General features: G+C 41.1%; 2 protein-coding genes across 2 annotated transcripts; one reads left to right on the top strand and one right to left on the bottom strand.

Moving 5' to 3' along the window:
* Positions 1–446: 446 nt before the first annotated feature.
* LOC146634587 (uncharacterized) lies at positions 447–1759 on the bottom strand. The gene is made up of 2 exons (XM_085350455.1): positions 1392–1759; positions 447–1048 (listed from the first exon to the last, which is right to left on the bottom strand). The coding sequence occupies exons 1-2, from the start codon at positions 1701–1703 to the stop codon at positions 545–547; spliced, it is 816 nt and encodes a 271-aa protein (XP_085206581.1). The 5' UTR covers positions 1704–1759; the 3' UTR covers positions 447–544.
* Positions 1760–8471: 6712 nt separating this feature from the next.
* On the top strand, positions 8472–17649 carry gal3st4 (galactose-3-O-sulfotransferase 4). The gene is made up of 4 exons (XM_085350454.1): positions 8472–8494; positions 12140–12256; positions 15512–15812; positions 16573–17649. The coding sequence occupies exons 1-4, from the start codon at positions 8472–8474 to the stop codon at positions 17647–17649; spliced, it is 1518 nt and encodes a 505-aa protein (XP_085206580.1).
* Positions 17650–21762: the final 4113 nt, after the last annotated feature.

Raw genomic sequence — 21762 nt, 5'->3', positions numbered from 1 at the left:
AAAGTAATTAATTACTTAGTTACTTAGTTACTTTTAAAAAACATGATACACTACCTGAATGCTTGATAAAGCAATAGACCTTTTGGGCCAATGCTATTTTTTCTGCATAATCCATCATATAAAAGTGAATCAAATGGAAAAGTGTCTTTTTAAAAAATTGTTTATTACTTTTAATCTTAACTTTATAAACAGTGCATCAAACAAAAATTAAATTAAATTCAACAGTCTTTGACTTTAATAAATTTGTTTAACATTTGAACATATTTCTGCACATTACACCATATTTTAAGAAAATAAAGGCTTAAACTGTATTTCTGCATACTCCAGCATATAACATAAATTATTTTTGTGTATACACACATCTTTTCATATAAATAAAGCAAAAAATAAATAAATAAAATAAATAAAATTAACAAAAACATCTTTTAACAGTTTGTAAAGTGCAGAGAGGCATAATATTGAGATTACAAAAACAGAAAATGCTATTGCATGCTACATTCAGGCTGTTAATCCAGTCTCAGTTTGTGGCAACCCTGAAAAAGACCTATGTTTTATTGTTTTCTTTTGGACTGAAACAGTGGTTATATCGCATCAGCAGAAGCTTCTCAAACCTTCTATCAGACATTCTGTTCCTTTTTGGGGAAAGCACCAATCCACCTAAACTGAACAGCCGTTCCACTGGTGCACTGGATGGAGTTGGACTGTTGTATTTCATGTACATCTTTTTGAGATTTGGGAACTGATTCAGAATCTCAAGCTCATAGCCTGACCTTAAAAAGTCAGTTATTTCTTTTTCTGCTGAGAAGCTTTCTGTGGGCTGATTCTGAAATTCAAAAAAGTCCATTTCGGCTGGGCTGGCTGGGATTTGGGACACATTAGTGTTCTCAGTTGCAGGAGCAGCTTTACGACACTCTGTTATCAGGAGCTCCTTCACATACTCTCTCCTACGCTCATCTCTCAGCCAACGAAGTTTAAACTTGGGACAAGTGGCCGCTGCGAGAAGTCCTTCTTGGCTGTCCAGAACAGCATCAAAACGAGTCTTGATGGCCTGTAACATACAATATGATGCAACTAAGAATACAATTATTTTACTGTATAATTACCTATTGTCAATATTTTGTGGGCTTTACAGCTCTAAACCATCTATATTTTCTATTATCAATACTGTATGAGATTTAATTTTGGCTGAGGCTTTTGTTGATATTATGATTAATATTCATGATTAATGATGATCAATGTCCCTGATATTTAACAAGGGGTGAATACTTGGTCTTTTATTCTATCATTTTAATAATTGTACCCACTGCTTAAAACAAAGTATAACATCCACCCACTGTGAATGGTATAATAAATTTAACAAATCCACCCAAAGCAATTAATAATAATCTTACCTTTACAATGACATCTGGAAGGCTGGCTGTCATTCTAGAGAGGTCATCTTTCAGGGAAAGGGTCTTTGACATCAGGCTTGTGAGTGTTGGCAGTAAAGCCCCGTAGGTGCACTCATCCCCTTGTAAGATGTCCAGAGCCACTGTCAGGGGCTTCATCACAGTACAGTACTCTTTCAAGAACTGGTACTCCCTTTCATTAAGGCACTTGATTCCCAGTTTTACACACAGGGGATTAAGTTCATTCAAGGGAATTGTGATGATTCTAGAAATGGCCTCATACAGGGAATTCCACCTTGTGGATGTCGGTACCATTAGTTTCCTCCGACTGACTTCCTCCACCTGTTCAGAGGCTAATGTTGATCGACTTGCTTTAGTCCAAAGAGCAGAATATTTTGCAGTGCTACTCCTATATACAGCCTTGGTGTCTGCACAGGAATTTAGATGTTTGTCAACATCGCTTGTTGAAATCAAGTTAATTGTGTGCGATGCACATCTGTAGTGTGGAGGGAGGCTAAACTGTGCATCACCAGATGCAGCTGAAAGAGCTTCTATGACCTCAGTAAAGGTCGGTTCCTCGTTATCACCTTCTTCATTTTCAGATTCAGACTCCAAATGACAGGGCTGACATACTCTGAATGCTTTGGCAAAATTGGATGCATTATCCGTTACAGTGGCAATAACTTTGCCTTGTAGTCCATATGATGAATGGATTTCTTCAATCTCTGCTCCAATTACATCATAGGTATGGCTGCCTCTAATTCTCTTGCATGCTAGAGCGGCCTTGTTGTGTTGTAATGTGGAATTAATCCAGTGAACTGTTACACCCATAAAACTTTTATTATTTACCGTCCAGATGTCAGCAGTGGTGGAAACAAACTGCCTCTTCGAGTGTAGCCTTCAAGTTAGAGTTCATTTTGTCATATTCTCTCTCAAGGTGTCCTACAAATGACTTTCTCTGGGGCAGCTTGACACCACTTTTAGTTGGTATTTTTTCTACGATGCGTCGGAATGATTCAGAGTCAACAGTGGAAATCGGCAACATGTCCTCGACGATATAGGCAGCGACAAGCTTCTTCAGTTCAGCGGCACTAAGTCCTGTCGCTCTTACGTCTAGTTTAACCTGTTTAGCAGGAGTGGGTCCATCTGAGGTTTGCCCGGTGGAAGTAGATGTGGTAGCCACAGCGGTCACGTCAGTGAGGGGATCCTGGGGGTTTTCTGTCAATTTAACATTCTTGTGGCAGCGTGCTAGGTGCTTGCTCAGGTTGGAAGTGGAATTTTTCGACGTAGAAAGAAGTTTTCTTCCGATGCAGAGTGTACAACGTACGCTTATGTTTTTGTCGCTTTTTAAAGAGTCAAATTCAAAATAATGTCGGTATTTCCAAGTATTAAATGCTGCACGATCGTACTCTATCCCTCGCTCCATGTTTTCTATTGTTGACACACGAGCTACCATAGCCGTCGCACTCGCTTGCGTCATTGTCATGAGACATTCTCGCAAAAAGTTCACGGTTTTAGTAACGCAGTAACGCAGCGTTCCTACGGGAAAGTAAAGGTAATCTAATTACCGTTTTTGCAATAGTAATCCCTTACATTACTCGTTACTTGAAAAAAGTAATCCGATTACAGTAACGCGTTACAAGTAACGCGTTACTGCCCATCTCTGGTTACTACACTGTGTAATTTTTCGAGGTGCACATTACAAAAGTTGCCCCCATTAAACGTGATATTCCAAAATATATATCTGTGTGGATTCTGGAGACAAGGCAATCTACAAGTAGTCCTTGGTGTGTTGTATAAAGACGAGCAGTACTTAATCCAACCAGGAGTTTGTCGACCCAGGGCAGTGAATAAGCATCAAATAATCCACAGAGAACCATATAGACCCATCTTTCTCATCTCTTCCCTTAACCAAGTGCTTTTAGCCTTCTTCATGCTTTCAGGTGGCTAATGTGATATACCTAATGTGTATGTGTTAGTCCCTGTAGGGAAATTACTCCTCTGCATTTAACCCATTCACCCAGTGAAGCAGTGGGCAGCCACCAGTGCAGCACCCAGGCAGCAGTGTGTAGGGACGGTACCTGGCTCAGGGGTACCTCAGGGTAGCCGTTCAGTGGATTGAAACCCCTGACCTTCCGATCATGGGGCAACCACTACCTTTGTGACAGAGAGACAGCGAGAGATAACAGGCAGGAAAGCATGAGAAGATTCAGGGACAATGACAGCCCCTGTCTTTATGATGGATGTTTTTAAATGTATTCCACTACAGATTAATTCAATTCAACTTTATTCATACAATGCCAAATTTACAACAACAGTCACCTCAAGGTGCTTTATATTGTACAGTATACCCTATAATAATAGATACAGAGAAAACCCCAACAATCATATGACCCCCTATGAGCAGCACTTTGGCGACAGTGGGAAGGAAAAACTCCCTTTTAACAGGAAGAAACCTCCGGCAGAACCAGGCTCAGGGAGGGGCGGGGCCATCTGCTGTGATTGGTTGGGGTGAGAGAAGGAAGACAGGATAAAGACATGCTGTGGAAGAGAGACAGAGGTTGATAACTCTCCATAGCTGGACTGGCCATCGGCCCACCGCCTGGTGTCAATGCTTTTTTGTTGTCTTTCTTCCCTTAACGGTACAAACAATCAACGGTGGTGGATTGGCCAGATGCTGGCAGATGTGTAAAAATAAGTCAGTTGTTTGGTGGTGGCTATGGCGGAGCTTCCACAGAGGCAACAGGTGGATGAGGGAAAGGGGAGGCAGGAGGAGCAGAGACCCGAGGTAGCAGCGGCCGGAGTGTCAGGTGAACTGAACTTCAGGTAAGAAGTTATGACCTGCAGTCTATCTGGGTCAGATATAAACCAAGTTTAGGTGGAGTTTATTTTCATTATGCTGACTTTTTACAGTCAGTTACAATAACTCGTACTGCGTACTAGCTAGCATGACGGAGTTTATACAGCTGGGTGGTGCTATGATGTTACTGATAGTGAACTTTATTCATAAGGTTAGTTAGTAGAGTTGCCAACCGTCCTGTAAAAAACGGAATCGTCTCGTATTCAGAGAAAATATTACGCGTTTCGTGTTGAGCTGAAAAGGAACACAGTTTGTCCCGGACTTCAGCTACAATGAAAAAAAAAACCACACAAAGCTGGAGTCATTCTGTCGTTACGCTGCACAGCTGTTTCTTCTTCTCTCATTCTCCCCCCTCCCTCTCCTGTTTCTACTTCAATCATGAAACTGATCAATGATCAGCTGATCGGCTTTTCTCTCTTGTTTGTTTATCGCCCACTTTGCGCCAGAAAGAGGAAACCAGCGGATGTCGCGCTAAACAACAGCAGCATGTTTGATCAGCTGTTGTTAGAATTTATTTAATATTAATTTCTAGTATCAGCTGATGTTTGCTGGAGCCACAGCTGTAAAGCTGCTGGTCATGATGTCGGTTTGGATATGTGGTGAGAGGGAAACATGAGGATGAAACCAGGAGATGTCCTTACTGAATCATCAGAGCTGAACAGGTGATGGAGAAACAGGTTTACCTTTTAGGTGACATGAATGAGTTGAAGGGAAGTTATGAACTGTTTCTGAGAGACAAATAACACCAGCATCCTTTTTTATGTAGCTGACAGCTGGTAACTGTGCAGGGGCGGGTCTAGCAAAGTGTTGCCAGGGGGCCAGGTAGGGCATTAACAGGGAGAGGGGGGCACAAAGACATACTTTCTTATTCTCATTTAAAATATCTAGTTTTTATTAATTAATTATCTAAATCTTACAACCAACGTTTTTATCTGACGTAAAATGTATAGAAATCATACATATACCAACAAGACTGTACATCACTGTCACAACAGGGTTTGTTTTCATTCAAAGTCTTTATGGCTTTAATACCTGGTGGGCCGGTCTGTAGTCAAAATGCCCGATTTTCTGTCCCAGTCCAGCCCTGCAGGTTAATACTGGCAGTGTCACCATGCCAGCTGACTGTATTTCATCATCAGCCAGTGTTGTTCTTTATCAATATTACCAAAGTTTACCATAAGGCAGCAGAGAAAGTATTTACTTGCTTTCAGGTTCTATTCAAATGTTAGTCTTTTCAGTTGTTTCTCCACTTTTTTCCTGTTTCAAAATAAATCACCAGTTTGTGAGAAGATTATCTTCTTTTTTTAACAGGCAGAGAAAGTTTTACATTGGAACTGGCTAATTTGTCAATTGTTTGTTACAAATGTTCGTATTTTAATATTCAAAAATGTTTTTGCCCAAAACATATGTGCACTACATGTCAGTAAAAATACTATGCAACTATTGATGTCCTTGAATGCTGAATAAACACTGACTGATTGTATCTCTTGTACTTTATCAACGCAGTATCTAAAAACTTTGCACCGTAGTGGTTAAAATCTCATTCTAATAAGAGTTAAAAGCGCATTCGGTTATTAGGTTTACAGGGTTATTGAATTATGGTTAAGGGTTGGTGGAATTGTTTTTAACATTATCTGCCAATTACATCTGCCACCCTTCTCCAAATCTGTGCCCCTACCTGGCCCCCCCAACAAAAATTTTCTAGACACGCCACTGATTTCAGGGTCCCATCATAATTTCTTCAGAAGTAAGTACTGTATATGATGCCAGTATTTCCCCACATTTTCTAGATTCTGCACCAGTACTGTGTGTAAAATGGCATCAAAAAGTTCATTAAGTTTTATTCTTTCCCACCTGTCTTTCTGTCTCCTTTCACTTTTTAAAGGTTGCCATGTTAGAAAAAACATTTTGCGCCGTCATGGTGTTTATTGATGTGGTAAATGAATAGTTTATGAAAATATCACCAAACCTGTCATTTATTACTTTTAATATTCAGTAATGGCAGTGAGACCAAATCAGGAAAGTGTGACAGTGATTAGTGGAATTTTGTGTCAAAAGGTATTAGATCTTTTTCAACATTAAGCCCCAAATTGTAGACTAAGGTAGCTTTTACTGATTCCTACAGGGAAAATAACTTTATGCTGACCTTAAGATTAGGTGTAGTGGGCAGCCACCAGCTATAAGATTGCTTATTCTCTCAGGGAAACCTCCAAGAAGTTATGATGAGGTATATCCCAGACATTTGAGGACTGTTGTGATGAAACGTTTCTGAAAACACTGAATCAACTTTCTGGGATTTTCTTACCAGAGCATGGATCAGGATGATACATTTTACACATTCGTCCCAATGTTTCTTCAACCCTATATTTTTAGTTTTAGCAACAGCCTGTTAAATGCACAGCTGCACTCTGAACATTACACAACAGGAATAAAAACAACTTTTAGTTGAGTTGCGGTCTCCTATTAAGAAGGCAGATTTAGAAGATAAAAATTCTGATATATATTTACTGATAACAGTCTGTCTGAGGTTCTGTACAGTTAGTTTGCATTATTGGTAATGCTCTTTGTCACATTGCAGACTTTATTCAATTCAATCACCAAACCACATAAACAGTTGCTTTAAGGCACATTTGATTGTACGGTTAAGTGCCAGCAGAAACAGGCTTCTACAGAAGAGCAGGCTCTGCCTCCCATTACTACGTCTACCTGGGAACCACAAGTAAGCCAGCAGTCTTAGAGCAAAGTACTCTAAAGAGGAGATACAGTACAATGAGTTCTTGAAGATGAGATGGGTCCTTTTAGGGACATCATAAACTTTTACTTCTTTTGATAAACTTTTGATGGATGGAATTTACTGCAGTCACACAAATCCTAACCGTGGAGGAACGGAGTTCCACTAGATCGCAGCAGGTTAATACGAGAAAATAAGATGTATTGTGTGCACACTGCTGAGAAAGAGAATCTGAGTTGTGGTTGTTTTTGTAGTTTTACATGAAAATCCCAGAATTATTGAAGAGCAATACGCGGAGCTCGCCTATAAGCTTGAGTGCAAAGTTTTACTGAGACACGGTTTTGGCACAGCTTTGCAACATCCACATCACCATCTATCTCCTGTCTTTAAGCAACAAACAAACAAAAAGATGTAGCTATCACAACAGCAGCAGGCACAAGGCATGATTTTTGGGGCTTTAGATATTATGCAATTTGCAATAAACTGTGTGGCACAGATTTTGTAGTGACTCATTTAAATATTCTCCTCTTTACAAATACATGTCACAAGGCCATGTATTTTTACTCCCCCTTGCGTTAGTAAATCTGGCCTAATTTTTCCGTTTTCGTCAAATTTCCAACCTTTGTAATAAAGGTCCAAATACTGCCGAGATTCGATTAAAGGAGTAGAACGTAGTAGTTTAAATATGGCGGATATCCGGCATCACACTGATAATGAGACAAGCGCAGGGTCTTTCGGATTTTCAGAGCATTTTCCTAACTCCTTATCAGTTCTCTTACCACCTTTCCTGGACTTGGATTTGTTTCCCTGGAGGTCAAGGAAAAGCGATGGGAACGAATCTTTCTTTTTCTGCGGATGCCTTTCTAACAGCGTCACACCGTGTGACGTCACATATGGCGAACCCCCTTCGCCAAGCTGACGTCAATAAAACAAACCGAAGCGGAATAACGCACTTAATAAAAGCACGGTGTGCGACAGCAAGAGCAGCCGGATACAACGCGGAGCCACTTTTACAGGCGACATGTCAAATTCAAACCTGTAGACTGAGTATGTGTATAGTTCATCGGACGGGGTACAGTGAGTTTTATGAACGGACCCAGACCCCCCGACCCACTGCTCGGCACCCACGTCGACTAACGCTAATACCCTTCACGGCTTGTTCACGGTCCAGACACATGAATGCTTTTATTTTGATGTTTCCCGGAAGTACGCCACATCCTCTGTTCTTTTCTTGACTCTACTGTATTCTCATTATCAGCACAATAGGCAGGAAGGTTTACAGCTGGAAGAAAGAAAATTTCGTTTTACGTCCTCGGAACTAGACGGGCTTTCAGCCCAACAGGGACGTATTCCGGCCCGTGTCCCTCCGCGGGGCTGATCCGGGTCCACGGCCCGAGCAGTGGATCTGCCGCAGCTGAAGCCTCCGAGATGCTCCGAGCTCTCTGCAGCTGCACAATAACAGCGTCACCGATACCGGCCTGGGGACACAGCTATGATTTTCAGACGGAGAGCCAGGTAACTTGAAATAGCTAGCAATAGATGTGAGAATGGAACAAGTGGGCACAGAACAAGATGCTGATAGCAAAACCATAACGGGGTTATTAGGATGGAGAGACTGTGGTGTACAATGGGCGGCGCTAGGCTGCGATTTTGCAGACATGGGCGAAGGTGTGGGTGTAGGGATTCTTCACACGCCAAGTCTTAACATGGTCACAAGTTCGGGAACCATATACATATATACAGCCTCTCCCTCCAACTCCGCTTGGGCATTTCAGACTTGTAATATGTGGTGAACAGGGTGGTGGCTGCTGCCCTAATATTAATCTCACATTGGTCTGCAGAAGTGACAATCAGACGGAGAGGCAGTGTGATCAGATCTGATCAAAGTGAACAGTGAAATGCACAAATCTATTTAGAGGAAGTGTGATTTCAGCTGTCATATGACATACCACACTGTAACGTGCCTGACTGCAATGTTATGAATCCGTCTGGGTTTAAATGTCAAATAATCATAGAGAACTAGTCCATCACATATTAGGAGAGTGTCAGAAGATTATTCTAGTCATCAACGTCTCCAAGTCCACTGAAGAAGTTTTTCCCCAAACTTTTCCAGTGTCCCATTAGCCAGTAACGTAACTGGGTCGATTGAAATAGTAATATACATCAGTATAAGACATTTTTAACTGTAGAGGTTTTTTTAAATTAATTTTTTAGGGTTAAATAAAAAAAATAAAGTTAATAAAGATGTTTTTACAAAATTGTAATAGAAGCATAAATTCTATGCACGTATTAACAGTACAAAGCTAATGTGGCAAAGTCGACAAAGTTGCCTTTATCCTCTGAAAACAATATTGCTGTAATAGTGCGAATGGTCTCTTTCTTTTTTTGTTCGCCCAGCTAGATGGAACGAGGCATCACTGTTAAGTTGGATAGATATGAATATGAGCCTGGTTCTGCCGGAGGTTTCTTCCTGTTAAAGGGAGTTTTTCCTTCCCACTGTCGCCAGCACAGTGCTTGCTCATAGGTATCATATGATTGTTTTAGTAGTGTCTACCTTACAATATAAAGCGCCTTGAGGGGACAGTTGTTGTGATTTGGTGCTATAAAAATAAAATTGAATTGATGTGAATCATATGTTATGGTCTTTACACTGAGCCCCTCTCAGCTTTAAAGACCCGTGGGAGGCTTTGATAAGTGTATCAGCTCTTTATCAGTATGATAAAAACCAAAAGTGAGGAAATACGCTTCCTTTCAACAGAGTTGCAAGGTTGTTTTGGCAATATGTAGCAGCTTATTACCAATAAGCATTTTACTAAAATGCATTAGGTTAAATTAGGTTTAATATACGTGCAATTGTATGACATAACAGCCACTTCCTGTGAGTGTTCCTTTGTTATCAAACACAAAAAGACCATGCCAGTTGTGTTCACGCTCTGATGACACCTGTGTGTGATTCCAAACCAATGAACACACATCTATCACAAATCCTGTTACATTGATCTGTTCCAGTGTGATTGTGTGACAGCAATCAATGTCACTGAAAAACAGACTGTCTGAAAGTACTATTTCATTTGACAGCTCACTACAGGCTCTTTTACATAGAACTTGTTACATATGCATGAATATGTTAAAAAAAAGACTTTTATTGATGTATATTTTTATCCCTTTTCTAGTGGTGTTGGGTTTTTATTTAAATGCTTGATAATGGAAAGTATTGTCACACTTACTGTTTAAGATGGGCAAACCCTTTTAATAATTAGTAGTGCCAACTATGGAAACACCATAGACATCAATAGACATTAGGGCTGCCACGATTAGTCGACCAGTCACGATTACGTCGACTATCAAAATCGTCGACGACTGATTTAATATTCGACGCGTCATTTGAAGCTTTGTAAGATCCCAAAAGACGCAGGAATAAGTAGCAGGATTTAAGAGTGTAATAACGGACTGAAACAGAAGATGGCAGCACTGCATGTACAAGGATGCCAGCTGCCGTTAAACCCCGAAGAAGAAGAAGCTGTGTCCAGTATCGTAGCTGTGTACAAATTCAGGGGCTGCATCCTTCGCAGGCCACATTTGTTGGCTGATTACGTTACAGCGACGTGACAAATGTCTAAATTCGAAGACTCAGAAAAATGTGTCCTCCTTCTCCCCAGATTTGAAGGATGGGTGTATCCTTCGTGGACCAACCTTTCCCAGAATTCATAGCACAACTCAGCCAATTCCAGTTTCCAACAATGGCAGCAGCTACTTAGTTTTAATATTACTCTTATTATTTCTGGGTCACAAAATAAACCTTTAACACATTTTCAGGCGATACTGTAGCTGTGTAAACTTCAAATATCTGCTCGGTTTATCAAGACACCACATATTTGCAAAAGCGCTCCGACGTTTTCGGAGACGTTTGGCTGAGGTTAAAGTTACAGTTACAGACATTAATACATACATGTTTACAATGAACAGATACACATTTGAACACATTTTTAAAAATCTTTATTACATATACACCCCATTATTTTAGGTTTCACAATTACCTCATAATTTGTTCTACCATTACTACACAAATATGTATCATAGAATAGAGTGTTGTAAGAAAATGCCACACCCATACATATAAACCCACAGGAAAAATCAAGACACTGGTATCAGAGGCAGACTGGTACACGGATACTAACTAAAACACAGCATAAACAGGGAGGACCCCCCCGGTCCCCTTAGGAATTTTTGGGGAATGAATTCATTGGAGATGGTGCAGCACGGTACAAAAATTTCAAGGTGTCAAGAGTTTCACTCTCCAGTGGACTGACTCGAGAAGAGAGGCGGTTGCCATGGTAAAGTAGAGAGGAGTTGTCTTTCTTCTCATTACAGAGACAAGCCCCCTGCACAAAGTGTAAGGGGAAACATGAGCCAGACACCAGAACAAAGACCAGTAGGGAGGCCAGGTTTAAACTGTGACCCCTCCCCAACTTTTTCAAACCAATCACATTCATGCCTTGTTTGTGCCACATTATAAAAAACTCTGTTCAATGGCGAGTGGTAGCCTTTCCTAGCCAAGGAAAAGTCCATGGTGCTATGTAAAATTAACTTGAACCTTTAACTGATTAGTATTTAAATTTTGGTTAAAAGTATGCTTTGAGTTTATTCATCTTCTGTTATAAGAATGAACCGGACATCAGTATCTAAGGAATCTAAGGAATACAAGATCTATTTTCAGACTGGTTTCCTTCCCGAAGATACTTCAGTCGTTTTTGTTTTATGACTCATCCAGCTGTCCCCGTCTCTTCATGCCTTTTCTCCTCTTCAAACCCTATCCTGTCACTTTAATGACATTATCTTACTGTGTTTGATTCTTCCATCCATCCATCCATCCATCCAATTGTCCGACTACCATCCATCCATCCATCCATCCATCCATCCATCCATCCATCCATCCATCCAATCGTCTGACTACCATCCATCCATCCATCCATCCATCCAATCGTCCGACTACCATCCATCCATCCATCCATCCATCCATCCATCCATCCATCCATCCGTATTACTCTCTTTCCACACACTTTTCCCCTTCTTTTTCTGTATCTTCCTCTTCCACTGACTGCTTTGGGCTCACAACTATGTGCATCATTCCATTCATCCATCCTTCTCTCCTCCTCACAGGATGTTGCGATCGCTGGTTTGTGGTCGGCTGGGTCCAGTTTGGATGTGGAAAGCGCTGCTATTCTTTGTGGCCATTGCTTTTGCCACCCAGCTGCTGGGAATCATCTTCAACAAGAGGTATGGTTTTGCTTTTTCAATTTGAACTGCATTGGATTTTTACATTTTTGCGTCAGATTTAGTTTTCTTTCTCTCTATTATGAGGAAATTATGTTGGCAGTTCATGGACAACTGTGGGCTGCCCGTGTTCCTATAGAGTGGGTTTTTGTCACATGGTAACAGTGTCACAAATATGTGGTAGAGCTGGTACAACCATTGGATGTCCTTTTTTCGTCCATCTGTGAAGAAAAGTGAAGTTGTACAGACCGAAAGTGAAACAGAGATCACTGGTTTGTGGTCATAAACAGCTCTCTCTACGTTTCATACTAACTCAGCATAAACGAGTGTGTAATGTCTTTGTACTTGTCTCATTCCTGGTCAACTATTATCGCGCTAGTACCTGTTGACTTGTCAAGCAGTTGGCATTAACTAACATACAGCATCATCCATGTCGAGCAACATGCAGTTGGTATTGTGGAGGACTACAGCATGGGAGTACGTTTGCAGTGGTTGAAAACCCCCTCTCTGTAAGCTCTACATAGGCAAATTTATGCTCAACAGTATTGCATATAGCAATATATATACTATAATACAGTAATAGTAAAATAACAGCCACACCGCTAGATGCTGCTCTGGGTTCATTACATGCAAAGCGAAATATTTCAAGCCTTTATTTGTTATAATTTTGATGATTATGGCTTACAGCTTATGAAAACTTCAAATTCAAAAGCTCAGCAAATTTGAATATTTTGAAAAAGTTCAATATCGTAGGTTCAAAGTGTCACGCTCTCATCAGCTAATTAATCCAAAACACCTGCAAAGAGCCTTTAAATGGTCTCTCAGTCTGGTTCATGGGGAAGACTACTGACCTGACAGTTGTGCAGAAAACCATCACTACAGCCTCCATAAAGAGGGAACACCTCAAAAGGTAATTGCAAAAGAGGTTGGATGTTCTCAAAGTGCTGCATCAAAGCACATTAATAGAAAGTTCTGTGGAAGAAAACGGTGCACAAGCAGCAGGGATGACCTCAGCCTGGACAGGATTGTTAGGAAAAGGCCGTTCAACAGTGTGAGAGACCTTCACAAGGAGTGACTGAGGCTGGAGTTAGTGCAACACACAGACGGATCCTGGAGTTGAGCTTCAAATGCTCTATTCCTCATGTCAAGCTGATCCTGAACAACAAACAGAATCGCCTGGCTAAAGAATAAAAGAACTGCTCTGTTAATCTGTGGCACAAAGTCCAGTTTCTGGTGGGAGCAAATTTTGCATCTCATTTGGAAACCAAGGTCCTAGAGTCTGGAGGAAGAATGGCGAGCAGTGTTGGTCAAGTTAGTTGAAAAAGTAATTAGTTACTAATTACTGATTACTTTTCCAAGAAAGCAATCCTGTTACTTTACTGATTACTTATTTTCAAAAGTAATTAGTTACTTAGTTACATTTTAAAACCATGATAAACAACCTGAATATGTAATAGAGCAACAGACCTTTCAGCCCAGTTCTACTTTTTCTGCATAATCCATCATATAAAATGTAATCAAATGAAAAACTTGTTTTGTTAGTTTTAATCTTTTAACTTCATGCATGAAGCAAAAATTAAATAATATGCGACATTCTCTGACTGGAAGAATGTTTAACATTTAAATCTATTTTCTGCATATTCCAGCACATAAAATAAAATAATGTTTTGTGTTTTCACTCTTTCAAATAGATGCGAGTAAAACACAGCAGAAAATAAATAAAATCAAAGACTCAGCAGCTCTTAAATCTATTGTCACCTGTTTAGCAGGAGTGGGGCGGGTGGAGGTTTGCCCACAGTGGTCCTGTCAGTGGGAGGATCCGGGGGTTTCTCTGTGAACGTCACATTCCCGTGGCAGCGTGCTCGCTGCTCGCTCAGAGTTGAAGTTTAATGTTTCGGTGTAGAAAGAAGTTTTCTTTCCGCGCAGAGTGTGCAGCAAACGCTGATGTTTTTGTCACTTTTTACAGAATCAAACTCAAAGTAATGTGATTACTTTCACGCTTTAAACGCTGCATGGTCGTCCATTATTGATCTGCAAACATCTGTTGCTGCCACGGACGTCGCACGGGCTTACGTCATTGTCATGAGACACTCTCAGAAACAAAGTCATGACGGTTTAGTAAAACCTTGTTCAATGACCATGGGATAATTGTGCTTGATTGGCCAGCAAACTCACGTGACCTGAACGGGCTTTGCCAAGAGAAAGATGAGACACATGAGACCAAACAATGCAGAAGAGCCTCCACACTGCGCCCCCTGGTGGATACACAAGATATTACCACCGGTTTTCCTAAATGCTGCTTTTGGGACGTTACCACCCATGGTTGCATCGTCCAGGTGAGGGTATCATTACAGCCACCCATCAGCTGGCAATTGGTCAGAAATCCGTCACGCGCCCACCCACGGTCCTGTCAGGGATGAGACAGCCGTTTTTAAAGTGGCTGTATCTGTAAGCCTAGTCTTCAAAGTAGAGATACTGTCTGTCTCCTGAACCCTGGTTCCACAGAACAGGGCCCTGAATGTTGTGAAATACTGTTGTCCTTGCTGTCCCACTATTACCCAACCATTAAGCCACAGCTGCAGGACAAATGCTACCCAATCACATGCTTCTCATTCAGTTTGCTATTAATGATGAAGAAATGATTGCTGCTGCTTTCTTGGAGTATTTGTGCCTGTGTGAAATGAAATCCCCGTGCTACCACAGTATAGCTTTGAACATTTTGGCTGTGATGTGTCTGTGTTTATGTAACATCTGCTTAGAAGGAAACCATCCAGACAGGAATAAAACTCAGTTATAAAATCAGTTCACAGCAACTAATAAATTCAAAGCTCATACGTTTATACTTCTTTAAGACATTTTAACTTTGCATGAAGTAAGGAGTTAGGTTCAAAGTGTACTCAGCAACTGAACTGTTTCTGTTTGTTGTCCTTTCTTGAATCACCTTGTTGTTGAATTGTGCTATACAAATAAACTTGCCTTGCCTTGCCTTTCTTTTACATTTCCTGTGAACAGCCACATCAGTTCTATCGGTTGAGACAGTGTGATGCTGCTAAGCTGTTTGGTTTAAACATGATTTCTGATGTGGGGTGAAAACCTACTGATTTTGTAGTACAAGTAAGACCAAGAATTGATTTGCATTGATTGTAGAAATGTCAATACTATCATATGGTGAGTAGATTTGAGTTGTGGTAAAATCCCAGAGATGTTCTGAACAATAATTATTTACAGTTTGCTCCTCTCTTCCCACTCGTCCAACAGCAGTGCCCAACCAGCTGCTCACTCCATCTTTTCATCCCCTGATGCCCAGGGGCCGTCTCTGGGCTCCTGTCAGCCCCACACTCACATCATGTTCCTCAAGACACACAAGACAGCAAGCAGCACAGTGCTCAACATGCTGTACCGCTTTGGAGAGGAACGCAACCTTCGCTTTGCCCTTCCACTGGGCTACCAGCTGGGGTACCCACTACCCTTCAATGCTCACAGAGTCAAAGGTTATCGAGGTCCCCGAGCCACGGAGTTTCACATCATGGGCAATCACATGAGGTTTAATAAGCCAGAGGTAAGTCGTTCACACGAAGAGAATGGTGGGTAAAATAGAAGGCTGACAGTAATGACTGAAAATGGTTTGATAATCATACAGCCATCTGTATAATCCTCTACTGTTCAAATTTCCAACATGGCTGGACATTTTAAAGAGACTCATTTTATAGTTTATATATAGAAAATGAAAGTGTACAAACTCATATACAGATGTGACATCAGTAGCCTCAGCCATATAATAAAAATTGGCAGAAGATAATCAACAACAACTAATGAACAAAATACACAAAAATAATACACAGAGGTCGTTTTGTGGGCTAAAGTGATGTTCATTTAGAAATTTGCTCAAATTGGACTAAAAACACTACAGACACTAAACTCCATGCTTAGTCTGACTTAACCTAACCGCCTGTATGACTGTAGGAGGACTGCCAGCCCATCCAAACCTTCAGACTCTTAGGAAACTGAACCCTTCAACCAGCACTAGAAGGTCCCAGTGGGATTGGTTAGCCTAACTCTGCCGGGCTGTGCATTAGCACTATTTGTCATTCTGGCTAATCACCAGACTGCTAGTGTAAATACCTGTAAATACCCGTGTCAGCAAGCCAAACCCTCTGTCCAGATTGAGCATGCTCAGCGGTAGAATGACATCAGAGGAGCTTCTGTTGGTTTCATAATTAAAACAATGGATAGTTGAACCGTTGCTGATGTCAGAGACAATACGTGATGCTACTGCAGTAGTATCGTTATTTGTAACTGTTTCAATTTTTGTCTTCCAGGTGGAGAAAGTGATGCCTGCAGACACATTCTACTTTTCTATCATCAGGGATCCTGTCGCGCTGGCGGAGTCCTCTTTTGCTTATTACAAAGAAGTAGCTCCTGCCTTTCGGAAGGCAAAAGGGCTGGGCGACTTTGTCGACGACCCAAATAAATACTATGACCCTCGTCTTCGCAACAACCACTATGCCCGCAACCTGCTGTGGTTTGATTTTGGCATGGACAATAATGCTAATTTCTCAGTGGAATTAGCTCAGCATGGTGAGGCCATGATCCGCCAGACATTCAGACTGATTCTTGTGTCCGAGTACTTTGACCAGTCTATGATCCTGCTGAGACATGCCCTCTGCTGGCCACTGGATGCTGTAGTCTCATTTAGCCTTAACGCTCGGCAGCAAAAGCCCAGCAGCAACAGCGTAATGAGCGGAAGCTGGGTCGGCAAAGCTGCCGTAGCGGCTGGCGTCGGTGCTAGAGCTGGACGCTCACAAGGCAAGATGTTGCCCAATCTGTCGCTAACGGATCATCAGCGGGAGAAGCTACGCCAGTGGAACGCCTTAGATTGGTACCTATACAAAGCCTTCAACCGCACGTTCTGGGAGGATATCGACAAGTTTGGTCGTGCCCAGATGGAGCAAGAAGTAGCTCTTCTCAGGATGCGGCGGGAAATCCTGGGCCGGGTTTGTCTGAAGGATGGTGGAAAGCCCGTAGAAGCGTACCGGATACGAGACAAAAATATCCGACCCTTTCAGAGCGGAGTAGTAAAGATTCTTGGATACGAGCTCCAGCCGGGTCTCGACAATGCTACCAGGACGGCCTGTCTGAGGATGATTAGGCCCGAGATCCAATACAAAGATTTGCTGGATAGTAAACAGTTCCCACGGGCTGTCCAACCCCAGCTGGGACAGCAGGGACAGCTAGCAGCTGGTGGTGCTTTTGTAAGACATGATTCATCTAGGACAGGAGAGAAAATGATGATGGGAGAAGCTGAGATGGAAAGAGAAAGAGACTGGGATGGAAGCCGTATAATGAAGAGTAACCAGACTTTAAAAGGAGTGCGAGAAAAAGAAAGATTGAGATAGTTTAAGGTGAGTTACATGTTACCTTTGATTTGTGAGGGGAAACGGACCAGAGACGCCTGAGCCAAATTTAGTTTACATGTGAGAAAGAAACAAGCTTCTCTGCAGCACTTCCAGTTTTCTTTCTTTTCCTGAACACACTCTCTGGTTTGGTATGTTTTCATCTTTGGCAATTACTCCCAGTGACAGTCTATTTTATCATTGGAACTGCATTTTCTTATTGTGTTGATGCTTAAATTAAATGAAAGTTACAAGCTGTCCCAAGGTTACAGAGGAGGGGTACACCGCTCGGGTCTTGTGGCTGATCCGACACAGGCGGGAGTTTGTGAAAATAAAAACATGAAGACAGTCTCGCTGGACAGAGCACTGCAGAAAACCAAGACATTTTAGGTTTGTTGTTGCATTAACAGCTGTTATTGATTTCATCAGACAAATGATCGCTTCCTTGCTCAAATCTTTTTTTGTATTTTAACATACAGACTGTTTTTTACATAAGCTTGCCTTTAAACGCGGCTCAGAGACAGCAAATCTCATCTATAGGAGAAGTCCGCAGATAGCAGCTGTGGTGGTGCAGGTACATCTTCCAGATGAATTTTTAAAAATTCACTTTTAGGCAGGATTTTAAATGTTTTGATTTACATCAGGTTTGTGTAATGATTTTTTTCCCAGTGAAATTAAGGTAGTGCTTCAAAATAAGTGCCTGTGGGCGTGTCTCCTGAAACACCACAGGCTTGTTTGTGCTGTCGAGTGGTGAGTCTGGACTCTAAAAGCTATTTCTGGATTATGAGTTTCAGTTTTCTGCCACAGTTTGTTTACATTTAGGAAAATACATCTTTTAGCTTTAGACTAAGATTGCTATATTGTTTCAGATCCACACTTTCAGCAACATTAACCACGTCTGCACCTGTCGGGCAGAAAGCTTATGGCTCGCTGTTGTTTCCAGTGACTCCCAGCAGTCCCAGTTTCATTTTGTCATTGACCTGCTCTTCCATACTGAGGTCCAAAGCTACATTGGGCAAGTGCAGGGCCAGCATGCTTACCTTTCCCTCCTTTCTGAGGACGTGCCTGTGGAAGGAAAGTAGAGTCACAGACCATATTAGGAGTTTTAGCAGGTAAAGTGCTAAAGCTAGACGACTGTTTCAGTTGTGTTCTTCACCAACTGCTGTCCGTACAATCTAACACAGGCTGAAAACAACGTTTCTTTGATTGCATAAGAAGTGTCACAGAGTGGGTTCACTGACAGTGTTGGCCCTGCCTTAGTGAGGGTCATCCCTGCATGCGAGGTAGCACAGGTGACAGACAGCGTCAGACGTGACTGCATGCATATACAGGAAATATGCATGCGCCACTTTGTTTTTAAATGAACCTCCTTACAACAGGTTGTTTCCTAGATCGTACATGTTCGTTCATTGTTGAAAGTATTGAATTTATTGCCCAGTGTCAAACATTCGATCGTCTTGTTCTCCGTCCAGAGTCGGCCACCCTACACAGCGCACATCTGGTCACCTCAGCAGTGGCCCGTAAGGGAGATTCAGGCATACTGTGTTTGAGTGGCTACCTCCTCTGATGAAAGGATATTATTCATCTCTTACAGTCAGTCTGTTTAAAGAGAGTCAATACTGAACAACGTCTTAAAATCAAAGGGACATAAAGTGTTTATTTCCCTTCACTCAGGAAACCAGTGATTTATTTTAGTTTACTCTAAAACTCTGACTTTCTCTTCATTCATAAATAAGCCATCATTAACAGTGAAACTCTTGCTTCAGGAGTGTCATAGTCCTGTCTGGGGTCTCAACAACATTGTTTCAGTCGCGCTAATTAAAATGTGCTCGATGTCACATCCAGAAAGGTCTCTGGAGGTCAAGCCTACGCAGACGTTTGGAATAACAGAAGCTGCTTCTATGTCACAGCAGCGTGTGCACGGCTGCTTCTATGTTACAGCAGCAGCGTGTGCACGGCTGCTTCTATGTCACAGCAGCGTAACTGAAGTAAATGGTTTCCTTTCCCGTGGTTTTCCTGGTTTCCAAGTCACGTCGTGTTGACTTCACTGAAAGAGACCTTTCTGTCTTTTGCACCTGCCAGCTTTCGTTTAGATTTCGAAGAATATCGCTTCCTATTCTGCTTGTTCGTGTTTTACACCAGTAACAGCTGAACATTCAAAAAATTACACAATATGGATTTTTTTTATCATAGAGTGCTACTACATGCTGTAACATAAGTGTCCCTTATATTTTGGTTATTAGATAACTGTGACTATTATATCCAGGTACATTTTGTCACTCTCTGAAGGTTAGTGGTGATAAGTCATATTTACACACAGCATACATGTCGGTACTCAATCGCTGACGAATGCCAATCAATTCTTGCCAACATGGACGACAAACAGTTAATACACTGAAAACTCCATCATAATGTTTTTGTGCTTTTCGAGCGCCCTTCTATAGGATACCACAGTCGTGTCATGTAATCAGCACAGTGCAATAAAGAAATAAAAAGACTTTATTAATGCTGAGGAAATTTCTTTATTACACACTTAATTCCAATATAAATATGGAAGATGGCAAACAAGTTGAAAAATGTAAACAAGTAAAAATAAAATGAGGTGAAACATTTTCACATAAATAAATAACAAAGTTAAACCTGTTTCTTAAATTCAGGACAGTAACTGTGTTGTCACCTCTGTCTGCTCATACTTTTTATTGGTGTTTAAACACGTGTGTGTGTGTTTTCTTCCTTTTAATTGCACTCCATTAAAAACAGCTTCTGGTACTAGAAGGTACCAGAAAGTCAAACTTTGCTTCCCGATCTAGGATAAAGCTTTATTTGAATTTTCGCAAATACTGTAATGTGACTCATTTTGTAGCTCGTTTTCAGTATTAAAGTTCCATGTTGTACATAGTGGACAAGAGCGGTACAGGTCAGAGTAAGAATCAGTGGTAGGTGGTGTGATTTACCTTCTGTCATGCCCACTTCGCCAACGATCTCTATTCAGCCACTCCCACAGCCCTGACAGGACATTTCACAGAGAACTCCTCATGTTGCTCCAGATGTTACTGAGCAGGCCGAGCAGCTGCAGTATATGTGGCTATGATCTTACTTGAAACTGTATTCTGTCGGAAATTTGTAGTAGATCACGCTCTTTGTGTGCATCTGTTGTGTTTGTTTTCTTGTACTAAATAATTAAAAAAATCTTTAACTCTCCTACGTCTTTTTGCCTCCTTGTTTGTAACATTTGACAGCAGCTGTGTGATACGGTGGTTGTTCTGTGCTGCATTAAAATGTCCTGAGTAAAAAGATCAAAGAACTTTATGTGTAAATTGTTACATTTATAATCATGAAACAGAAAATGCAGTGAGTGCAAAGCAAACTGTAAGTTTACAGCTGCCGTTGCATCTGTGCAAATATCAGCCTCCATATTTGTGACTATTTTCACAATTGTTTCATCTTTAAATTTAAGAATTAAAACTTGTTATTCAAGCTTGTGTACATCGTTAGATCATATTCAAGTTGAACATATTGAACATCTTCATAGACTCCACATTTTATTCAATGAAAAATGTCTTTAAAAATCTTTTTACTGAGCTCACAGACCTACACAATCATTTCCCGTAGACTTCTATGCAGTGTTCATGCAACCCGAGGATGCCCTGCCAGCATTAGAAACACTGCAGATTTAAATGACGTAGAATTAGTAGATACGTGAAACCATGTCCATTTTATAACTATTCTGTGAAACAACCATATTTGATCGACAGGTTGGACTGCTCAGTTATCAGCTAAAGCTAGTGAGTTTAGTTAGCAGGCTGCTTTGTACATTATAGTTAGCACTCAGAAATATACTGAGGTATAAACTGTCTCGAATCAGATCATACAGCAGGCCAAGGAGTTCATAACACTCCTCCCGAGACATGTTTTGATATTTAGATTTTTTTAGATAATTTAATTTAATTTCACAGAAACATTTTTTTTTGTAATATTCTGTTCCTTGACGTGGACATCAGCTTGTTTGATCACAGAATGTGAAGCTGAGTGAAGCTGAAAAATATTTTATTCAGAACTGTGGAAGTTGTCAGAGATGCAGGACAGACAGGGCAAACAAAAAGATTAAAGGACGTG

The sequence above is a fragment of the Diplotaxodon limnothrissa genome, linkage group LG3 (assembly GCF_057381915.1).
Source record: "Diplotaxodon limnothrissa isolate DT_005_m linkage group LG3, D_limnothrissa_male_GT1.1, whole genome shotgun sequence".
In the NCBI taxonomy this organism is placed as follows: domain Eukaryota; kingdom Metazoa; phylum Chordata; class Actinopteri; order Cichliformes; family Cichlidae; genus Diplotaxodon; species Diplotaxodon limnothrissa.
The sequence above is the reverse complement of the archived record's forward strand: the minus strand, read 5'-3'. Positions and strand labels throughout refer to the sequence as shown.